The following is a 20,689-nucleotide window of genomic DNA, read 5'->3' as shown; positions in this document are numbered from 1 at the left end:
TAGAAAAGGCAAAATAGAGGATAATTTTGAAGGCCGGGCTTAGAAAGTCTTGCCATTTATTTTCAAAAATTAAATTTTGTATCGCCTTAAAGTTTTTATCCTTGCAGTTCATCTCCTCCCATTTCCTTTTTTGGCTCGACATAAACAGCACGTCCAGCTTAAAAAAGTCAGGCCATTTTGACAAAGAATGTAATTCGAACCTGCCTCCCAGTTGTCACGCGAGAGTCATCGCCAATCTTTCGTCTTGGCCGACAATGAACTATTAACTTTTTAAGATACAAAATTCATGCAAAGAATGCCTTTTAACATAGCCACAATCACAAAATTGAATGGAACAAGATACATTGACTCTTTTTTTGTTATCTCTAAACCCCGCCCCAGCATGCTTTGCGCCTAACGACTCGAGCAAATTCCCTGTGCAACGTAAGAATGGCGATTACGAATTGCTTTTGCGAGAAAGTCTGGTAACTAGTTTGAAGCACTCAGTCGAGGCTGAAGGGAATAGAATTTGTCTTAGCAAATTTTGGCCCCTATCTGAGTTTTGAGAGTTTTAATGGAAAGAGATATTCAAATTTCTATCAACGGTAAGAGTAGGAGAAATGCAGAAATACTGGAGCTATGTAAGAATGCAGCGGAAATAAAAGTTCCAAAAGTTGACGGAAGAGGAATCAACGAAACGCGACGAGTTAATTAATTCCAAGATAACATTGCCAGGAGGAAAATAACTTCCCCATCTGCTTTCGCTTAAGGATTGGACTCGTGACTTCACTGCTATTCCAGACTTCAGGTTTCCTGATATTTACCATTACCTGGTTAGACGAAGACTGTTTACGTTCCTACAAAAGTCTTGAGGGTTTTCGCTTAGTTAAAGACTCTGAAGTACCACGATCGAAGTGATGACGAGACAGGTAAACATAATGGATACTGCTATCTCCAGTTCCGCCACTAGACAGGCCAAAGTCGGAAATCCTGAGTGGAATTTCACTGATTCGTCGTTTTTCAGAACATCATCCCAGGAAAGTTTCCGTTTCAATGCTGGCTTTTTATTAAGTTCGTTTCGAATTGTTTTGTTATTCGACACACATTTTATCCAGTATAGTCCATTTGTTTGTGGTCGATGTCCGTTGAACAAGAAACAGACACACATTCCTTTTCTTTGAATGCTTTTATTCCATTTTAAAACTTTGTTTTCCTAAGACTGTAATTGCGTGACATGCAGTTGCATTGCAGTTAGGCTGCGTTGCAGTTAAGCTGCGATTTTGACCTTGAATCTCAGTTTTTGTGTGGTTGTAATTCGTTATCTTTGTCGTCGTTCATCAAGTTTTTAAGCACTGTTTACACGGACCCGGTTTCATTTGTAACCACGTCGGTTTCGATGCGGTTACGCCTTTCGTTTACACGGCGCCGGTCGAATTCGTTGTCAGAATCGGATCGTTCTGAAAACGATTTCAAAAGTGGAGCGTTTTCAAAACGATACGGTTTCATTGGTCGTGTAAACGAAAGGCGTAACCGCATCGAAACCGATGCAGTTACAAATGAAACCGCGTCCGTGTAAAAGGTACCTTCGTTGTGCGTGCCATCGGCGTTGCGGGATCGATACGTATCTCGTGTAGCTTGCCTCAAATCTTCTAAGCCATTGTTTACTTATGTTTTGTGTAAGTTATTTAGCGATGTCGCGCTCTCGTGGTCGCGCGGAAATTTTCTGTGAAATTTAAGTGTTTTTTTGAAGTGATTTCGGGGCAAGCTCACAAGATACATTCTGGTATTTCGTATATCATCGCGTGCTTATTGTGTCGGTAGGTTTATCTTGGTTATTTTCGTTGTATTTAGTTTTTTAGTCGCCACGCGTGTTCTTACAATAGTTCCTCTTAATTTGTTGATTCAAGTTTACGAGATAATATGGACATTTAAAAAAGATCAGCGTTTAAATTGCTTCGCCGTCTCCGTAACATATCCCCGTATTTTGTTACTACTTATCTGGTTACGATTTTTCTTGGTATCCCAAGAAGTACTTCGGAAAAAACTTCTTTGCTGTCTTCGGTCGAATTTAGTTTTCTCCGCTCATTCGATCTTTTTTCGCGTTGACTCGGACTGTATGCTGATTAAATATTGTTCGAACCGTCCCCTGTGCTAACTTCTTAATTCTAGAATGTTTCTTCGCTCTTTGTTGTATCTCTAAATATTCGGAGCATATAAGCAAGTTGTTAATGGACGTGAACTCCTTATCAGAGCGACGACAGAAGGCAATCCATTTCTTTCTCAGTCTCCCCCTGGAAACTCGGAAAAGTTGAGGTTGGGCCTCTTTTAGAGATGTTTTTATGCACCGAGAGAGCACAAAGCTTCATATCCCACTTACAGTCACTCCAATCTGCTTTCAAAATGAGCGTGTATTCCCCTCAACCTCGACTTGGTGCTGTTAATTAGTAACCAGACTTTCTTGCACAAACAATTCGAAACTAGCCTATTCAAGGTGCTGTATGCCTCTATTAATTATTCAACGAAATGACTATAAAAACAAATTCAACTCAGTGGCTATCGTGGGGTGTTGATATAATCAGTATCATGTCCGTGAGATACTGGTCAGCAGATAGTGAGGCCCAACGCATGCGCATGTTAATATAATTAGTTGCGTATCCGCAATTAAAACATATGAGCTGTTTATTCTCATTTCTGAGTGCTCTTCACTGCCTAATAGATGAAATGGAGGTATATACAGGAGAAACAGAGTGCATTTACGTCCCACGACATTGAACGCTCCATCAGACAACACCCTAACAACTGCTGTGGAGAACAATATGCACAGTCTATCAACAAACACCGACAAGAGGACCGAGTCTTAAGATACCACTAAGGCAGACACTGCTCAAGCAAACTTGCAGACAAGACCGCAGCGGATCAGGAAAGAACCATACTGGTTCAATGACTATGAGATCAAATATTAGTTCGTTGCTCATGTATATATTCTTTTTTGTTTGTCGGAGTTGTGACATTTCTTAGAACACATTCACTATGAGGAGCTCCTCATTTTGGACCTGTTATCGTTATTTTCTTTTCTTTTTTTTTCTTTTAAATTTCCTTTGAGAAGAAGGATGTTTGATATAATCAGTATCATGTCCGTGAGATACTGGTAAGCAGATAGTGAGGCGCAACGCATACGCATGTTCATTAAAACATGTGAGCTGTTTATTCTCATTTCTGAGTGCTCTTCACTGCCTAATATAGCAGCGCTTATCAACATGGGGGACCATGCGTCCATGCAGTTTTAGCTTAAATTCGTCCTCACATTAAAAGCACTCGTATTGACTTCACATAGGTCTTCAGCCCCAATTTTATTCTGATAGAAAAAAGTGTGAAATAAAATAAAAAAGTAGGTAACCACTTTATAAAAATTCACTTCCAAAAACGGCTATCACGCAAGAGACAGTTGCACATTCTTTTGTCGTGGCATTTGCCCAGAATTATCAAGCTATTTTCAGCTTGAGCTAAAAATTCATATGATTCTTTGAGTCCATCAGTTCTTCAGGAAGTTATGACTCTGCAGAGTTCATCTGTTGTTCAGGAAGTTTGAAATTAGCCCGCACACGTTCGTGAACAAATCGCATTGGCTACTGTTTATCTAATACGTGTGAAAAACATAGAATTGCTTATGAAATCAAAACAGCTTACAATTCTGACTCATTTTCTCGAGTCAATCAGTTTTTCAGGAAGTTTGGAATTACCACGTACAAAGTATAGGTGCAATGTACCACGTACATGAACAAATTGCATTAGTTACTGTTTGACTAATAAGTGATACCATTGCGTCACATAACCATCCTTCCAAGACTTCCAAGCGCAGCCGAGGACCACTAGATTGCTTGTAAAATCAAAAATGAGATTTCGATCTTCGAGCAAATGGCAGTATGTAGCTATTCCTACCTACTGAAAGAGGATTCTACACGATTTGTATTAAGTGTGAGTAATCATGGAGATTTTCAGTGTCACCCTTTGTGGGCTTCGTCCCATCTGCGATCATGCAAAGTAAAAGGCAAAGGAATACAAAACGAATTGGGAAGCAGTTGGATCATTTTCGAGAGAAGATACTCAAACTATCATTAGTTCGACTATTGAAGGTTCCTAACGTCATCAGAAAAACGAGAACTAAACGAATTGCAACGCAGTATATGAAGTATTGCTCAGAGGGTGGTTTTGTGCCATTTAGTGAGCGGATAATTAACAATTATTCCACGAGCGCGCGTTGGATATGAGATGATAGATAGCCAACGAGGCGCGTAGCGCCGAGTTGGCTATAATCATCTCATATCCAACAAGCGCGAGTGGAATAATTGTTTTATTAAAAACGCCCCCAAGAAATTATTATTTTGTAAGAAGAAACTGGATTTTTTAGCTCCCTTTTGAGTTTAAGCTGATGCGTACGCTTACCATATTTGTAGATTATGGTATATTGGCTGATATACCATAATGGCTAAGCCAATAAAAAGTCTTGAATTGCATTATCCAATGATCCAGTTTTTAATAATACTTCTTATCCTATAAGAATGCAGTGCGTCTGTGCGAGAGTCCCTTCAAGGACTAAATTATGTTGCAGCCGAGGGTACCAAAGCATTTGACGACCTGTTCGACCTCGTTGAACGGACCGCAAATTCGGGTGGTTCAGGGCCAACTTTACAAGAAAATCTAAAAGCTGGAAAGTTGTACCCTAAAAGCGACTTCAAGGCAATAAAAAAACCGATGTATTAGGAAGCATGGGTTAATGAATGACGTCAAATGCAGTGATACATCTATTAAAAAATCAGTTCATGTTTTGATAATAAAAATTCACGTAGTTAGGTATGCATGTATGTATGTATGCACGTATGTATGTAAATTAATGTATACATACTCACATAAGTGAGCACATCTATGTTGTGTATTTATTTCAACTCATATAATCTTATAAAGGCTGATAGTTTCTAAAGAAACTGTTTGAGGCTGCGTCGGTGGGGGTAACGAAATAATTTGAATATATCAACAAAGTTGAAATGGTAAATTAGCCACCGTTACGACTATAAAAGCTGACGTTTCGAGCGTTAGCCCTTCGTCGGAGCGAATTCAAATTAGTAAATATATTATGATTATTTGGATAATCCCTTTTCCATTTATGGTTTCTTATATTTTCCAGCTTGGTTGGTGAAAATCCAACAAAAGACAAGTAAAACACAACTTTTGACCAACCTGGATATTTGATATTTTTTCAGTAGGAGTTACTACATCTCGGGCGACGAGCCGGGCAAGGAAAATAGTGTGCAATATGAGTGATCAGTGGTGGAATAGCTTGAATACCTCCTGTAGAGACAAATCATTTGTGGTTTTATCAAATAATCGTGTTATCAATCCCCAAATTTCAGCAAAAAACTTCGCTACATAAACAGTTAAAAAAAAAAATTCAAAAGCGTTGACTATACAAATATTTTTCTCTGCTCTCATAACCAACGAAGGCATAGAGTCGGTGGCTTCGGGAAAAAAGAGAGCTTACGCATCAGACGTATTTGATGTCACGGACGTCAGAATACCGGGCAAGACTGGATCGACAACGGCGTTTTAGGCGCGAAATTTTTACTAAAGCTGGACACCTGCGTCACCACGAACGTGACAGCTGATCACAGCTGTCACATTTTTGGTCATTATTTACAAAGGAAATGTGGCCGTAATTTGCAACATGCCGTATTTAAGGGATGTGAGAAAATCACTTTTAATCGCTCATGACCGAGGACTGGTGTCAGACGAAGAACTGTTGCTATCACTGAAAGAGAATTCGTCAAAAAACCCTGAGTTTTCGAAGGAAAAATACGCGAGGTTTAGTATCGAGGAATCCGAGTTTAGAGTTGAAAAAAAGGGACCTTCCACTGCTGGCTGATGCGCTTCGACTACCGGACACCTTCCACTGTAATCAGAGAACCACTGCCGACAAGTTAGAGGGGCTATGTGTTTTGCTCAGGCAAATGTCGTTTCCTTGCCGATATAGCGACATGCTCGCACGATTCGGCCGATCGGTTCCTGAACTTAGCATGATATTTACGATATACATGATCACAAACTGTGTCAGTGGAATCATGATCTACTGAATCCACGTGACTTCAACACCTACACGGATGCTATATCGAATAGAGGGGCTGCACTACAAAATTGTTTCGGGTTTATAGACGGAACGATTAGACCGATATACAGACCCTCGCAACAACAAAGAATAATGTTCAACGGCCACAAAAGGGTTCACTCCTTGAAGTTTCAGTCCGTAACTTTACCAAATGGTTTGATAGCCAACCTGTTTGGCCCAGTTGGTTAGTAAAAGAAATGAATTACGTAATTTTTGATCTATAGTATTCGTGATGCCAAACACTTCCAGCCCTTATGAAATGGTACGTTTGCGAAACTACATCTCATTTGAAATACAAGTTTCTTCTTTTTCCTAGAAGGTAGAAGGCATGATGCAGGGATACTTGCAGACTCTAAGCTACTCGACAGTTTGGATCAGTATGCATTTAACACAAATGGAGACCCTGTCTGCCTTTATGGGGACCCAGCTTACCCAATACGAGTGCACCTACAGGTTCCATTCAGACAGAATGCTATTACTCCAGCAATGGAAGCTTTTAATAGCTCCATGAGCTCCGTAAGGGAATCAGTAGAGTGGACCTTTGGTGATGTTTCCAAGTCGTTTAAGGCCTTAGATTTTTAAAGTAATCTAAAAATTGGTTTGAGTTCAGTTGGCAAAATGTACTTAGTCTGTGCACTCATTCAAAATGCAATCACATGTTTATACAGAAACCTGACATCGAACTTTTTTGAAATTGAACCTCTTTCCCTGCATGATTACTTAAGATAAGACCAGATAGTTAAAGCAGCAGTACATGGCATGAATAATTTATTCTTGTCTTGAAAATTTCACTCGTACAACTCTAATCAATATAATTATACTCTGTACATTAGCAACCAAAAATTGCATAAATTCCATCTGTAAGACTGTAAAGTTATACTCTGCATTGTCATTTGATTGTTCACTTTTTGATATAAAATAGCAATGAAAATAAACCTGAAACATGTATAACTTTAGGAAGGAAGCAGTTATTAAAATTAGATTAGAGACTTCGAAAACTGCTTTACTGCCTCCCAAGCTCATTGACAAGTTTCACACAGTATTGCCAAGTTTACCTAGACCCAAGTAGTGAGTGAAAAAGCAAATTTCTTCCAAGAAATTAATCAGTAAGAATAAACTGAAAGGTGGTAATTTATGACTCTTTCCATTTGTTCACATGCTGAAGCATACCCATCATAAGCTGACTTTGCTGCTGCATCATTATTTGAAACTGTTGTTGTTGTTACTGCTGCTGTTGCTGTTGTTGAAGCTGTTGCTGCTGTTGTTGCTGAATGAATTGCATCATACTTTCATATCTTTGCTTCTCTAATTCTTCTGTTTTTCCCACATCTGCAACTCTTTCTCTCGGAGGCTCATTTCTTGAGTATATTTTTCTCGCAAATACTCTATGGTGTCATTGCCTGAATTTCTGCTTTTTTTCTTCTTTGAAATCTTGCTATTTCCCTCTTCCTCTTCCTCTTCCTCTCTTTTCCTTTTCTTGCTTTCTCCAAATGTTTACATGGCAATTCTTCTTATTTCCAAAGCACTTTCCCTGTCCTTCTCTGATTTTCAAGAGGCACTTTCACCTACAGAGGTGAATGAGTCAATTATATTATTTAACAATATTAACTATCTAATTTTTTTACTCCCCCTAAGTATTATAAAAGATAAGATAAGTGCTAAACTTTCACAAAGGCTATGATTGAGTTAAAGAATGCTCATTTTATGTTTAAAATAGTTGGGAGGGGGCCAGGAGGTAGAAAGATTTATCACAATAAAAATAAATAAATTAATTAATAGAGGAACTTGAAATTTACCCAAGCAAAAAAATTATAGGTTTATATCACACAAATTATGCTAAAAGAAGTACAAACCCACTCCTTTTGCCTAAACCCAATAACAAAAATTGAGTTATGAGTGGTCTCAAGAACAAATTTAGATATCACATGCTAAGCTTACCACTGGTTTGTTTCTAGAGGCCATGAAGACAAGCTATAATATAGTAAATAATGTAGCTGTGAGATAACTAACAAGTTGAAAAAGCAGCAAGAAGAAATGAATGCAATTGACAGACATCTATCATGATCAAAATGAAACAAATAACTCTTCCCCATCAAGAGGTGCAAAGAGTACCCAAAAGGTCTCTAACTGATCCTAAGGTCACGAGTCCCGTAAAAATACCAACACGAGTAAACTGAGTAGATTTTCAAATTAAAAATGCTGTATTGGTGAGTTTCTTTCTTATGGCTTAAGACATCGTAGTTTTTTACTATCAACCCTTTTGATTTTGTCTGATGCAACAATCCCTCTTCCTAGCTAGCCCCAGTATAATGAAAGCAAAAATCAAAACAACTTTTCTTACCATCTTTCTATCGGAGGTCCTCCTCGAGTTTTTCTACTTCGAGACACTCTTCTATTAGTTGATCAAGTTCTGACAAAGATGGGCTTATTCCACTTGCTTTTGCTTCCCTCTTCATTCTCATTCGATACTTCTCTGCCAACAAAACGTACCGATCTTGCACTTATCTTTTTGTCATTTAATCCTTGAATAACGGATCTTGTTATCCACTTAGCGTCTCTGCGATCGACAGCCACATTTGCGCTCGGTTGCTCGTTTTCTTCTTTGCTTTAAACGGTTGCTGCACTCTGACTTCTTTCATTAGTGCTACGTCGTGCTGTTCAGACCATTCCATATGCCAACTACATAAAAGAAAAAAGATAGAGCGAGTGTTTACTGTAGGTAGTAGCTGTATAAAATAGTCGATCACATTTCAGCACTAAAAATAAAAGAGCTTAATGGCGGGGAAATTAATGCACTTTCTTGAACGTGAAATACGGCGACATAAAACTCTCGACAAAAAGAAAACAACTAACAATAAAAACAAACACATGGCAAGATAACTTAAACTAAATGGTACTCTGCGAGCAGAGGTTTTTTCCAGAACAGGAAAACTATTATATAAGTATTTTTCCTGTGCTGGAAAAAACATCTGCTCGTAGGGTAACTAAAAGAATGGCGACAAACAAAAACCAACTCAAGATAAAACAAAACCAAGTAACAGAACCTGCGGAAACGTGTGCCAAACACACAGTTAGGCACATTTTGTCCCATTTTTAAAAGTTATTGTTTAAGTGCAGATAAAAAACTACTTTCTTATGAAACATACAATGTACTTACGGGTTTGATTTGACGATTGAAAAGACATGGTGTCAGTCTTGTACTGAGACAGCCCTGAGACAGAGCAAAACAATTCGCACGGCAAACATCCCGCTTCCCCGCTTTCACGTCTGCGACCTCACGTCAAAAACGTCTGCACATGCGTACTGATTGCGAAGCTCATATTTAAACTTGTGGTTGACGTCCGTGAATCAAAAACGTCCGATGCTTAAGCTCTCTAGTACGATATTTGGTGCATGACGTAAAAAAATGTACCATGACTTCCGGTTGTCAAAAATTGTCGATCAAATTTGGCGAGAATTGGTTTTTGCAATCTAGTTCTTCTGTTCCAGAAAACTTTGCCATGGAAAGACCAAAAGCTAACAACGATAAAAGAGTTAGAGATCGACCTTTTGAAAGAAGAGCTCGACGGCTTTTCTGTTGAAGGCGATTGTTGCTTCGGATATTGCGAAGGAAACAGAGCTGAGATGGATGATTTATTAGTATCATTTCAGGCGTTGCACTCCACATGTTATGTACTTACAGAAAGCCATTCAAAAGAGAAAAACCACAAAAGACTTTCTCAAATAGGTATGTAACTATTCTTCCAGTGTTTTGAAGTACACAGATCCTGGTTTCCTAGTATAATTTTCCTAATTCAGGGACAATTTAAAAAGATAAGAATCACCGTCTTTCTTTCAGACTTAATGCTAACTTCTCCGATGGCAGTCTTATGCGGCAGATACAAATCAGTTGAAGGAATTACGTGAGGTCTTACGTGCGGGGAATAAACATTCAGCCAAAAGGTTAATCCAGACTTTAAAACCCTTCATCAGTTGTTGACGTAGGGAAAGTGGATTTCACCACTTTCAAGTTTGCAAAATTAATCATGGCGGCAAGAGGCGTTTTGATGGCTCTCCAACTCATCATCATTCTACGCTTCCTAAATGTCCTCTCATCGACCAGAAACAGTCCTAGTGTGGATTTAAACAATCAATGGTCAACTTGGGAAAGTTTTTATGGCCTAAAATATCGGTTTGGTCATGAAATTTTGGCCAAACTCACGCGTTCCTCCAACCTTGAAGCGGCGAATAGAAGAAAGACTCGAGTCATGTTTGGAAGGACAACTTTGTCGCTAAATAAGTATTTATTTTACATATTTCTGCTTCTATCGAACGATCTTGATCTAAATCCAGGACCTAACTCTCTGATTCTCTGTGGGGGAGCAGCGACCGGAAAACACAACAATTTCAGAATCTCGACCTTCAATGCTCGCAGTATCGTTAACAAGCGGTTGGATTTACAAACATCGCTGACTTGTCTCTTGGTAAAAGTTCTGGAAAAGCTGGTTGCCGATCATATACCCTGCTTTATTAATTCAAGAAATTTCCTTAGCGATCACCAATTTGGTCTTCGAAAAGGTTCATCATGCACCTCACAGTTAATACATCTCTTTCACTCGTGGGCCTCGGCTTTGGATTCTGGCAAACCAACTGATGTAGTCTTCTTGGACTTTGCTAAAGCCTTTTACCCTGTTTCCCACAAAATTCTTTTGACAAAGGTACAACTTTTTGGTATCAAAGGCAATATCTTCCTCTGGTTGAATGATTTCCTTTATGATCGAAAGCAGAGAGTTGTCATCGATGGTGCATTCTCCGATTGAGGAACTGTCATCTCAGGTGTGCCTCGGAGCTATATTTTGGGGCCCCTTCTCTTTGTTTTATACGTGTATGACATACCGCAAACTTTATCCCGCTCAAGTGAAATGTTCGCTGATGATACGCTACTGTATAACTCTGATTCTATTGACATTGTTTCTACCCCTGTTGAACAAGGCTTACATCAACTGAGTGACTGGTGCAGTTCATAGTCTCTGAATTTAAACATTGACAAATGTGAATTCATGAGAATTACAAAATCGAGGGCAGTAACCACCTGTTCTTATAACATGAACTCGGTTCCATTGACGAAAGTTTCCTCACACAAGCATCTTGGTCTAACTCTTTCATGTGATCTTTCATGAAATCCCATGTTCTATCAGTTGATGCAAAAGCAAATCGCGTTTTGGGCTTACTTAAACGCACCTTTGGCAGATGCTCTGAAGCTATAAAAATAGGGTATACATCTATGGTTAGTCCAATAATTGAATATGCGTGCCCTGCTTGGAATCCCCGTCAACAATACTTGTCAGATAAACTAGAGCGGATTCAACGTAATGCCTCTAGGTGGATTCTTGGCAAGGACATTAATTACGACGAAAGACTGTCGAAACTAAGATGGATGGATCTCAAAACCCGTCGAAGTTTTTTAAGTCTGACACAACTTTTTAAGTATATCAAGGGCTTTTGTGTTGTACGTCTAGATGATTATTTAAAGTTTTCTTCGTGCCGCACAAGATGTACCAACAGATATAAAATTTGGAAACCCTATGCACGGACAAATATTGTTAAGTACTCCTTTTGGCACAGGTACATTGATGAGTGGAATTCTTTACCGAAAGATATCGTTGAAGCAGTCAGTGTTAGCAACTTTAAGAGACGTCTATATAACATGCTCATTAAGGATTCTGTTTCGCACTAGGCTTAAATTAATTATTTGGTTAGATATACATTTTAGATTGCTATAGTTTTATCGATGCCAACATAGTGTATATAATTTAAGTATGTATATAGATTTTTTATTTCTATTGGGGGGTCAGCTTTATATGAAGATTAAGTTCTTCCCTGCTGGCACCCTATTTGCATTTCTACTCTTTTGATCTTCCAGCTGTATGCAAATAAAGTTGTTATAAACAAATACCGAAGGATACCCTTGGAACTAGCTTAATTCCAGGTATGGATGATGCACTGAAATGAGACTGGACATCGCGTTGCACTGCAAGCAACAGGAAATTGTAATTGATTATACAATTCTACTTCGCTGAGCCTGTGTGGAGATGAATCACGAAGTAACTCTCTACGTCTTCTTGTTGCAAGTGAGTTTTATTTTCATGCCGAACATTACGCGACTCATGAAGTGTTTAAAGAAACTGCCGAACTTACAGAAATTTCAGAATCAGTGTTATTTCCGGTTTTTTTGACGGCGAGTGGCGACAAAGCTCTTTCAGATGGCGGAACTAGGATTGATGCAGTAAAGGCCGAAGCAGTGGCTACATGCGAAGATAAACAGTAGGCATCATTAGTTAACATTAGTTAACAATCTTAGAAGCAGACCTATTATGGCGGTAAGACGTGTTCCGAGCCTGTCCGTAATTTTATTAAGTTTTTCGCTGTTAGCTTTGTTCTCTGTCAACTTATACTCTCTCAAGCTCTCGAAGAATGCTCAAGTGTATTACGGGGATAAATTCTTCAAGTATTTCAACTCATACCTGGTCGATTTCAATCTAATTTCGCCAAGGCATATGTCAAGGATCGGCGGCCATTTTGTCACCTCACCTCACAAGAAGTTTCAGAAGTCAAGAGTGGCGTACTATTCAAACTGTACGGCTTCCTTCAACCCGGTTGCTCTTTCTGTGGTTAGAAGTGGAGACATTCATCCTCATCCAGGACCTCACAGACAATGTAACTCAAGAAACCCTGGTCCACCATTGGGAAAGAATACTCTTAAAATATCTTCCTTTAACGCAAGAAGTATCGTCAATAAAAGACTGGAGCTTCAGAGTCATGTAGCGCTGATGAACCCCGACATAATTGCGATAACCGAAACATGGCTTCATGAGGGAATAGCCGACAACGAAATCCTTCCATCTTCATATAATGTTCTTCGAAATGACCGTGGAAGTAGGGGTGGCGGTGTACTTTTAGCCGTTAAATCTAATATATCATGCTCAAGACGTCCTGATTTGGAAGAAGATATTTGCGAACTCTTATGGGCCGAAATTCCACTGAAAAATTCTGGATCGTACTTCCTAGGAGTATTCTACCGCCCTCCTTCAAGTGACATGAACTATCTAGAAGGCCTTAAAAGGTCACTAGAAAAAGTTACAGTGGTATCCGATCACACTAATGTTGTTCTTTTGGGTGACTTTAATTTTCCGGATATTGATTGGGACTTGATATGCCCTTCTCAACCAAATGTCTTATCAGACTATTTCTGCGATAATATTGTGAACTTCTATGGTTTCTCTCAATTGATCGACGAGCCTACGCGTCAAGATGCTATCCTAGACCTTGTGATATCTAATCGTCCAGAATCACTTAAAAACATCCAAATTTTGGACGGAATTGGCTCTTCAGACCACAATGTTGTCTCTCTCAAGTTGACATGCAAAGTCACTCGTCCATATCAACGACCAAAACAAATCTTTGACTACAAAAATGCTAATTGGGATAACTTTCGTCTTGAACTATCAAATATCCCATGGGACGCTATATTGAACGACAATGACACAATGGAAGAGGTTTGGTTAAATTGGAAGTCTGCATTCTTTAAAGCCATTGAAAACAACGTTCCTTCGAAGAAAATAAAATCAAGACAAAATGTGCCCTGGATCACTTCTGATATACGCAAGCTTTTCCACAAAAGAAAACGCCTTTGGAAGAAAGCCAAATCTACCCAGCTTGAAGTTGATTGGAATAAATATAAATCGTTAAGGAATAAAGTTAAATCGGAACTTAATAAGAGTTATTACCAACATGTTCACTCATTAATTGATTCCAAAAACCCTAAACGCTTCTGGTCTTTTATAAAATCCAAAACGAAAAACAAATCAATACCTGTCACTATGAAATGGTCGGATCGTGGTGTCACGGCTTCTACTGGCAAGGACAAAGCAGAGTTATTTTGCAAATTTTTCGCGTCGGTGTTTACCCGCCCTGACCCAGCTACCGATGTCGATGAGGATGCCCATTCACATGGTTCAGGCTTCGTTATACTAGATCTCATGTGCTCTAGTGCTAATGTGGGAGAGCTTTTGCTTACCCTTGATGTGAATAAAGCCACTGGCCCGGATGGTTTGTCTGCACGTTTGCTCCGGGAGGCAGCCTCTGTAATTTCTGATCCACTGTCAAAGTTATTCAATATGTCTCTGAATAGAGGAAAACTACCTCGTGACTGGAAGTCTGCCAACATCACCCCAGTTTACAAAAATGGTGGTAAAGAATATGTTTCTAACTATCGTCCAATTTCTCTAACATCGCTTGTAGTTAAGACCCTAGAGAAGCTAGTCACAAGACATATTATGGCTCAGCTAGAAGATCATGACTTGTTAAGCCCTCATCAATATGGCTTTCGAGCTGGTTTTTCCTGCACATCCCAACTTATTCGCCTATTTCACTCCTGGGCATCAGCCTTAGATAAAAACAAAACATCAGATGTCGTCTTCTTGGACTTTGAGAAAGCGTTTGACTCAGTCCCACACAAACATCTCATCTCTAAGCTTGGCCGATATGGTATCAATGGTCAGATTCTCGAGTGGCTAAGTGATTTCCTGCAAGATCGTTTCCAACGTGTTGTTCTGGAAGGTGAAAGCTCAGACTGGTCCATGGTTTACTCTGGTGTCCCTCAGGGAAGTATTGTTGGGCCAATGTTGTTCTTGTTGTATGTCAACGATATACCACCTACCCCCACGAGATGCTAAAATAAGAGATAAGTCTCTTCCTTAGATCAACACCTCCATCAGGAAAGAAATGAACAAAAGATACAAGCTCCTAAAAAAGGCAAAGTCATCAGGCGACCCCGAATTATGGGGTCCCTACAAACAGAAGCGATATGAGGTTAAGAAGCTACTAAGAAGTGCTGAAGCTGATTATTGGCAAAAATTATTCAATGAAGCTACTGATTCTAATGAATTTTGGAAATTGACCAACCAAGTCTTGAGGAAACACAAAGTTAAAAACATTGGTCCAATCTGTGATCACAACGAGGAGATAATAACCCATGATTTAGAGAAGACAGAGTATTTTAATGACTTTTTTGTCAATGTCAGCAAAGACCTCACTAAGCAACTTGACCCTCTGAACTTGTCATCTATAAACACCTTTATCACTAGAGTCACTCCTACCAGGGACAAAACTGACATGAGCAGGGAACTGGTAAAAAACAAACTGACTAAAACTGCTAACCCCAAGAAGGCTACTGGTCCAGACAAAGTATCCCCCAGGGTCCTCTCCATGATTGGTGACCCTGTTATCCACAGTCTTTTACCAATCTTCAGGAAAAGTATATGTGACGCATCTTTCCCTTCAAGCTGGAAACTATCACGCGTTAACCCCATATTTAAGAAAGGCTCACCAACAGAAGCGAACAACTACAGACCTATCTCCCTCCTCAGTATCCCTGGGAAAATCTTAGAAGATGTTGTCAGTGATACCCTGAACAACCATTTGCACACACAAGGCTTGTTATCTCATAGACAGTGGGGTTTTCGGAAAAATTATTCAACTGAAAGCCTCTTACTTCACCTAACAGAGACCTGGAAAAATGCGCTGGACAAGGGCCTAAAAGTGGGCGTGCTTTTTATTGACTTTCGAAAAGCATTCGACACAGTGAACCATACCATCCTTCTAGAGAAGCTAAAGGCAATTGGGATATCTGGCGATTTGCATTCGTGGCTTACCGATTACATGTCTGCACGTAAACAATTTGTCCAAATATCAGGATATCAGTCCGAGCACAAAACCATCACACATGGAGTTCCCCAAGGCTCAATACTAGGGCCAAAATTATTTTCAATATTTGTAAACGATCTTCCAGAATCAATAACTAGTGGTGAATTATTTATGTTTGCCGATGACACCACTATTTTTACAATTGGAAACAACATCGACGATATCATCTTAACACTCCAGTCTGTACTAGACCAGCTGTACACCTGGTGTCAATCAAACAGATTAATCGCCAACGAATCGAAATCTGAAGCCCTGATAATTTCTAGCCAGAACTTTATTGGCCCCCTGCCACGCTTGGCCTTTGGTAATAGCTTTATTGAGTACAAAACATCATCTAAATGTCTTGGGGTGACAATTGACAGCAAGCTATCATGGCAGGAGCACATAAAGAACGTTTGTAAGTCATTCAGCAACAAAGTTGCAGTACTGAATCGGATAAAGTTTTTACCGATACCAACCTTAGAAAACATTTATTATAAAACTATTATCCCTAGCGTTTTGTATGGCATTGTAGTCTGGGGGTCTTGTTCTTCAACCCATATGAAAGTCACGCTTAACAAAAGGCTCTATCGGATATCGCGTGACACCCGCTGTAACGCGACCGACTAAAGAATCAGCGAATTTTGGAAGATTTTGCTCTCTCTCTTTCGCTTAAAGAACGTTGTCGTTCTGTTACCTCCAGATTATAAAAGCAAAATTGTTAAGCTTTACGTAGAGGTGCAAATTATACCGTTAAACAATAATCTTGTACTGGCAAATAAATATTTTGTGTTGCTGACTCGCGCTATTTTAAGAGGTTTTGATTTCATTTTTTCGAGACAAGGCAAAGACTCTGGGCCGAGGTTTGTACAACGCATGCTCAAATGTGTGCGTTACCGCCAAATTCGAAAAGAATAATAAATTCCGCGTATTTTGATGTATAATTCATAAGGGTGCGGTAAAGTTTCGGCCTGGCAAATGGGCCTTGAAATCAACGCTTTGGTTCTATTTCTGCTGCTAACCTTTATAAACAGCGCGAGTGCGATAGAACAGGAATTCGATGGAGCGGAATCCGGAGATGTCCCTTCATTTACGTACGAAATAAACAAGTAAGTATAGATTCAAGTTTCGTGTATTTCTTCGAAGATTCATTGTGTTAAAGATCCTTTTCTATCTTGTTTGGTAGCTACCTCATCTATACAGTCTGTAAAGAATTAGAGGGGAAAATCGACGACTTAAGTACTGAGTCTGCTTGGTCGGCGAGAATAAGAAGAATTTTTGAAGAGTCTGCGCTGAAAGGTTTAATCTTAAACAATCGTATCGTAAATGTCTTCAAGAAGAAAATTTCGCTTCTTCTCTCGGCGTTGAGGAAAGCTGGTCAAAAAGGTGGTCGCCATGTTAAGAAGCTTAAAGAAAAGTGGCAGAAAGAGACGTGCTCATTCAAGATATTCTATAATGAAATTGAAGCGTGTCAGCTACAAGAGGAGAACAGAGGTTTGCGCGGACAAAAGAGAAAGCTGGAAGCATCCCTTGCAGATGAACAGGCGAAAAGGCTAAAGGTAGAAGAGAAACTCGAACAAGTGCTTAACAAAGCAGAAAAGGACGAAAAAAAATACGAAAAAAAATTTAAGATTCTAGCGCGTAAAATTGCGAAACTGCAGAGAGACGGAAAGAGAGGGCCGGCCAAAAAGAAAAAATTTACCGATTATACGAAACAGCATCAGTCACGTCTTCGACAACAGATGAAGGAAAACTGTCAGGCAACATTATCCTTCCTTGGATTGTACGATTTTATTGCCACAAAAGTAGAAGTTTTCAATGGCGAAACTCAACAGTACGAGACATTTTCCTTAATTGATGAAAACGAGCTGCCACTAAAGGACAAGGACTCAACGGAGCTGACAGATGAAAATTTGGATGAAATTAATATGTGGATCTACATTAAAGATAAATTTAACATTTCTAATGAGGCTTGGCATGAGCTGGCTATGAAAACCAAACAGATGCCAAACAGCTATAAGCTGGAGAAGAAATTGAAAGAACTTAATGCAAAATGGAATCTTCAACCTACACCTGGCCAAGCCGAGGGAGTCCAGTTAAGTTTTAAAGAAAGTTTAGAGGAACAAGTAATCAGGCTTCAGGGGAAAGGAGTTTTGAACATTAACACTAAAATCAAAGTTAAAATTAGTGGGGATGGGACCAACATTGGGAAAAGGCTCAAAATTGTTAATTTAACTTACACAATATTAAATGAAAGAGATATTGCAATGAGTGAAAAAGGCAACTATATTCTTGCCATAATCAAAACTACTGAAAGCTATGATAATTTAAAGGCAACCCTTGCAGATCTTAATGATGAAATGCAGAATCTAAAGCAAATATGTGTGGGTGATTATAAATGTGACATTGAATACTTTTTGGGAGGGGACTGGAAGTTCTTAGCTTGTGTGTGTGGTTTGGGTGCAGCAAATCAGGACTATGCCTGTATTTGGTGCAAATGTCCTAGGAATGAAAGGTTTGACTGCAGCAAGAAGTGGTCCCTCACAGACAGGTCCCTTGGTGCAAGATCATGTGAAGAAATAACTGCCAATGCAAAATCTAAAAAGTTCAATTGTAAATCAGTGCCTTTATTTTCTTTTATTCCCATTGATCATGTCATAATTGACACACTTCACTTATTTTTGAGGATTTCTGACAACTTGATTGAGCTTCTCATACAGCAACTTCGCAGGGAAGATGCAATAGATAAAGTGAAAACTTTCCCTAGTGGGTTTACAAGGGAGAAATATAAACATATGGCTGGATATGAAAAGTTTCTGAAGGACATTGGAATTTCCTTTGACTGGAGAGTAAATAAAGACTCTAAAAAATTAGAATATAGAGACCTTACCGGACCAGAAAAGTTGCTTGTTATGCAAAGCATAAATTTCCAATCACTCCTTCCCAACTTTAAGGAAACTAAAGAAATGGAAAAACTATGGGCCAGTTTTATGGAAATTATTGGAGACCTGAAGCTTGAGTTTACAACTGATGATGCTATTACTCAGTTAACAAATAAGATCAACTCATGGTTTGATAAGTTTCTATGTTTGTATCAAGCCAAAGATGTTACCCCTTACATGCATGCACTATATGCTCATGTGCCTGAATTCTTAAGACTCTATGAAAATATATCCTATTTTACACAACAAGGAATGGAAAAATATAATGATATATCATCCAAACATTATTTTAGATCCTCAAATCATAGGGGAATTTCTGCTTTAAAACAGATTCTTTTGAAGAAAAATAGAATACAGCTCCTAGAAGCAGCAGGCATGGAAAGAATAAAGAAAAGTTATAAGTGTGGAAATTGTGAAGGTCTTGGTCACACCATAAAGACATGCTCAGCTAACTGTAAAGAATGCCAGACTGCAGTTTGTTGTGCACATCTTATCAAAGTTGATGGAAGATGGACACAGAGATGTACTTTGTAAATTCCTTTCTAGTGACTGTAACTTTGAGGGCTAGGCTTCCTAGTTGACATGTTAAAAATTTATCTTATAACAGCCTTGATTACAGTAAATATAAATAAATGTAATATCCATGTGTAGTTAAGATATTCAAAAACTCTTTTAGAATTTAGTATGAACAAATATTTTCATTCCCTCAATCTCAATAATTAACTGACAATGATTATAAACTGATAATAAAATATATCAAAACAATAACTGTAGTTGTGTGATTGCATTTAACTCAGTCTTTAATTTAGCAGTCATCCCTTGTTAGGTACTGGTGTCTATTTCCATCTCCACAAACAAAAGTAAAAACAAGTTGACGGTCATCTTCAATTTCTGACCTCACATACTTGCCCCCTATGAGCTTGTATTCTATTATAGGGTTCCTTTCTGTAATCCAAAATCTCACTGCCCCTTCTGTCACAAAAGCATAATCACTATTTTCGTTTAAAATCCGTTCATCCCATTTGACTCCCAAAAAGCTGTCTAGGTCGTGATTACAAATCCGATAGACTTGCTTGTTTCTTTCCCTTTTTGCACGAGCAGCAGTGGCAATACTCACTTCAAAGACCTCCTCCACAGAAATTTCAATCCTGATTTCTGGGGGCGACCCTAAAAGCCGGAACGGCGGAATGGCGGAATGGCAGAATGGCGGAATGGCGGAAAATGACCCCAAAGCCTAAAACACGGAACGGCGGAAAATGACCCCAAATCCTAAAACACGGAACGGCGGAAAATGACCCCAAATCCTAAAACACGGAACGGATAGCAGGGCATGTTGCACAAATTTTGTACAAAGACACCAAGCGCTTGGCTCATTTATCCCCACGACGATAACACGACGATAACACTAGTTGAAGCGAGGTTTGCAGGGTGTCACGCGCGTGGGAATTTCTCATGGCGTGAAAAGACAAAAGAAAGTTAGCCGAAGGAAGCCGTCAAGAAGAATTTGAAGAATTTCTTCGCGACCAGGTGTCCAAAACACCACCATCCTATTGTGAAATTTACGGCTTACATATCAGCGAAGAAATAAACTTTCTAAACAAAAAAGAGGCTATTTCACCAATTCGTTCAGCGGATTTCTTCTGTTCCTCAACAAATTGCAAATCATCAATTCTATGGCGTTTAAATTGCCCTTTCTGAAAGGGAAGTGTAATTCAGACGGATCTTTGGATTGTCATGGTTTACCATTATTCGAGTGGAAGCATTTGCGAGACAAAGAAGAGGCTATCGGTCGAGGATCCTATGGTTTGGTTTTTGTGGCGAGAAACAATTCTGAGAAGGTCGTTATCAAAAAACTGTTAGGTGAGGACGAGAAGGAAAAGCGTCTTTT

General features: G+C 39.1%; 2 protein-coding genes and 1 pseudogene across 3 annotated transcripts; 2 read left to right on the top strand and 1 right to left on the bottom strand.

Moving 5' to 3' along the window:
* Positions 1 to 5,670: 5,670 nt before the first annotated feature.
* LOC111343414 (uncharacterized) lies at positions 5,671 to 6,910 on the top strand. The gene is made up of 2 exons (XM_022950579.2): positions 5,671 to 6,320; positions 6,453 to 6,910. The coding sequence occupies exons 1-2, from the start codon at positions 6,230 to 6,232 to the stop codon at positions 6,716 to 6,718; spliced, it is 357 nt and encodes a 118-aa protein (XP_022806314.1). The 5' UTR covers positions 5,671 to 6,229; the 3' UTR covers positions 6,719 to 6,910.
* Positions 6,911 to 7,027: 117 nt separating this feature from the next.
* On the bottom strand, positions 7,028 to 12,158 carry LOC148735483 (uncharacterized; annotated as a pseudogene). Its single transcript, XR_015998699.1, has 3 exons — positions 9,294 to 12,158; positions 8,478 to 8,815; positions 7,028 to 7,701 (listed from the first exon to the last, which is right to left on the bottom strand). The product of XR_015998699.1 is annotated as an uncharacterized LOC148735483 (transcript).
* A 4,275-nt stretch (positions 12,159 to 16,433) lies between these two features.
* On the top strand, positions 16,434 to 19,577 carry LOC148735482 (uncharacterized). The gene is made up of 2 exons (XM_088753268.1): positions 16,434 to 16,968; positions 17,046 to 19,577. Exons 1-2 carry the CDS (start codon positions 16,838 to 16,840, stop codon positions 19,333 to 19,335), a joined length of 2,421 nt encoding a protein of 806 aa, XP_088609394.1. The 5' UTR covers positions 16,434 to 16,837; the 3' UTR covers positions 19,336 to 19,577.
* The last annotated feature ends 1,112 nt before the right edge of the window (positions 19,578 to 20,689 follow it).

The sequence above is a fragment of the Stylophora pistillata genome, chromosome 3 (assembly GCF_964205215.1).
Source record: "Stylophora pistillata chromosome 3, jaStyPist1.2, whole genome shotgun sequence".
In the NCBI taxonomy this organism is placed as follows: domain Eukaryota; kingdom Metazoa; phylum Cnidaria; class Anthozoa; order Scleractinia; family Pocilloporidae; genus Stylophora; species Stylophora pistillata.
This window is presented reverse-complemented; position numbering and strand designations above follow the sequence as displayed.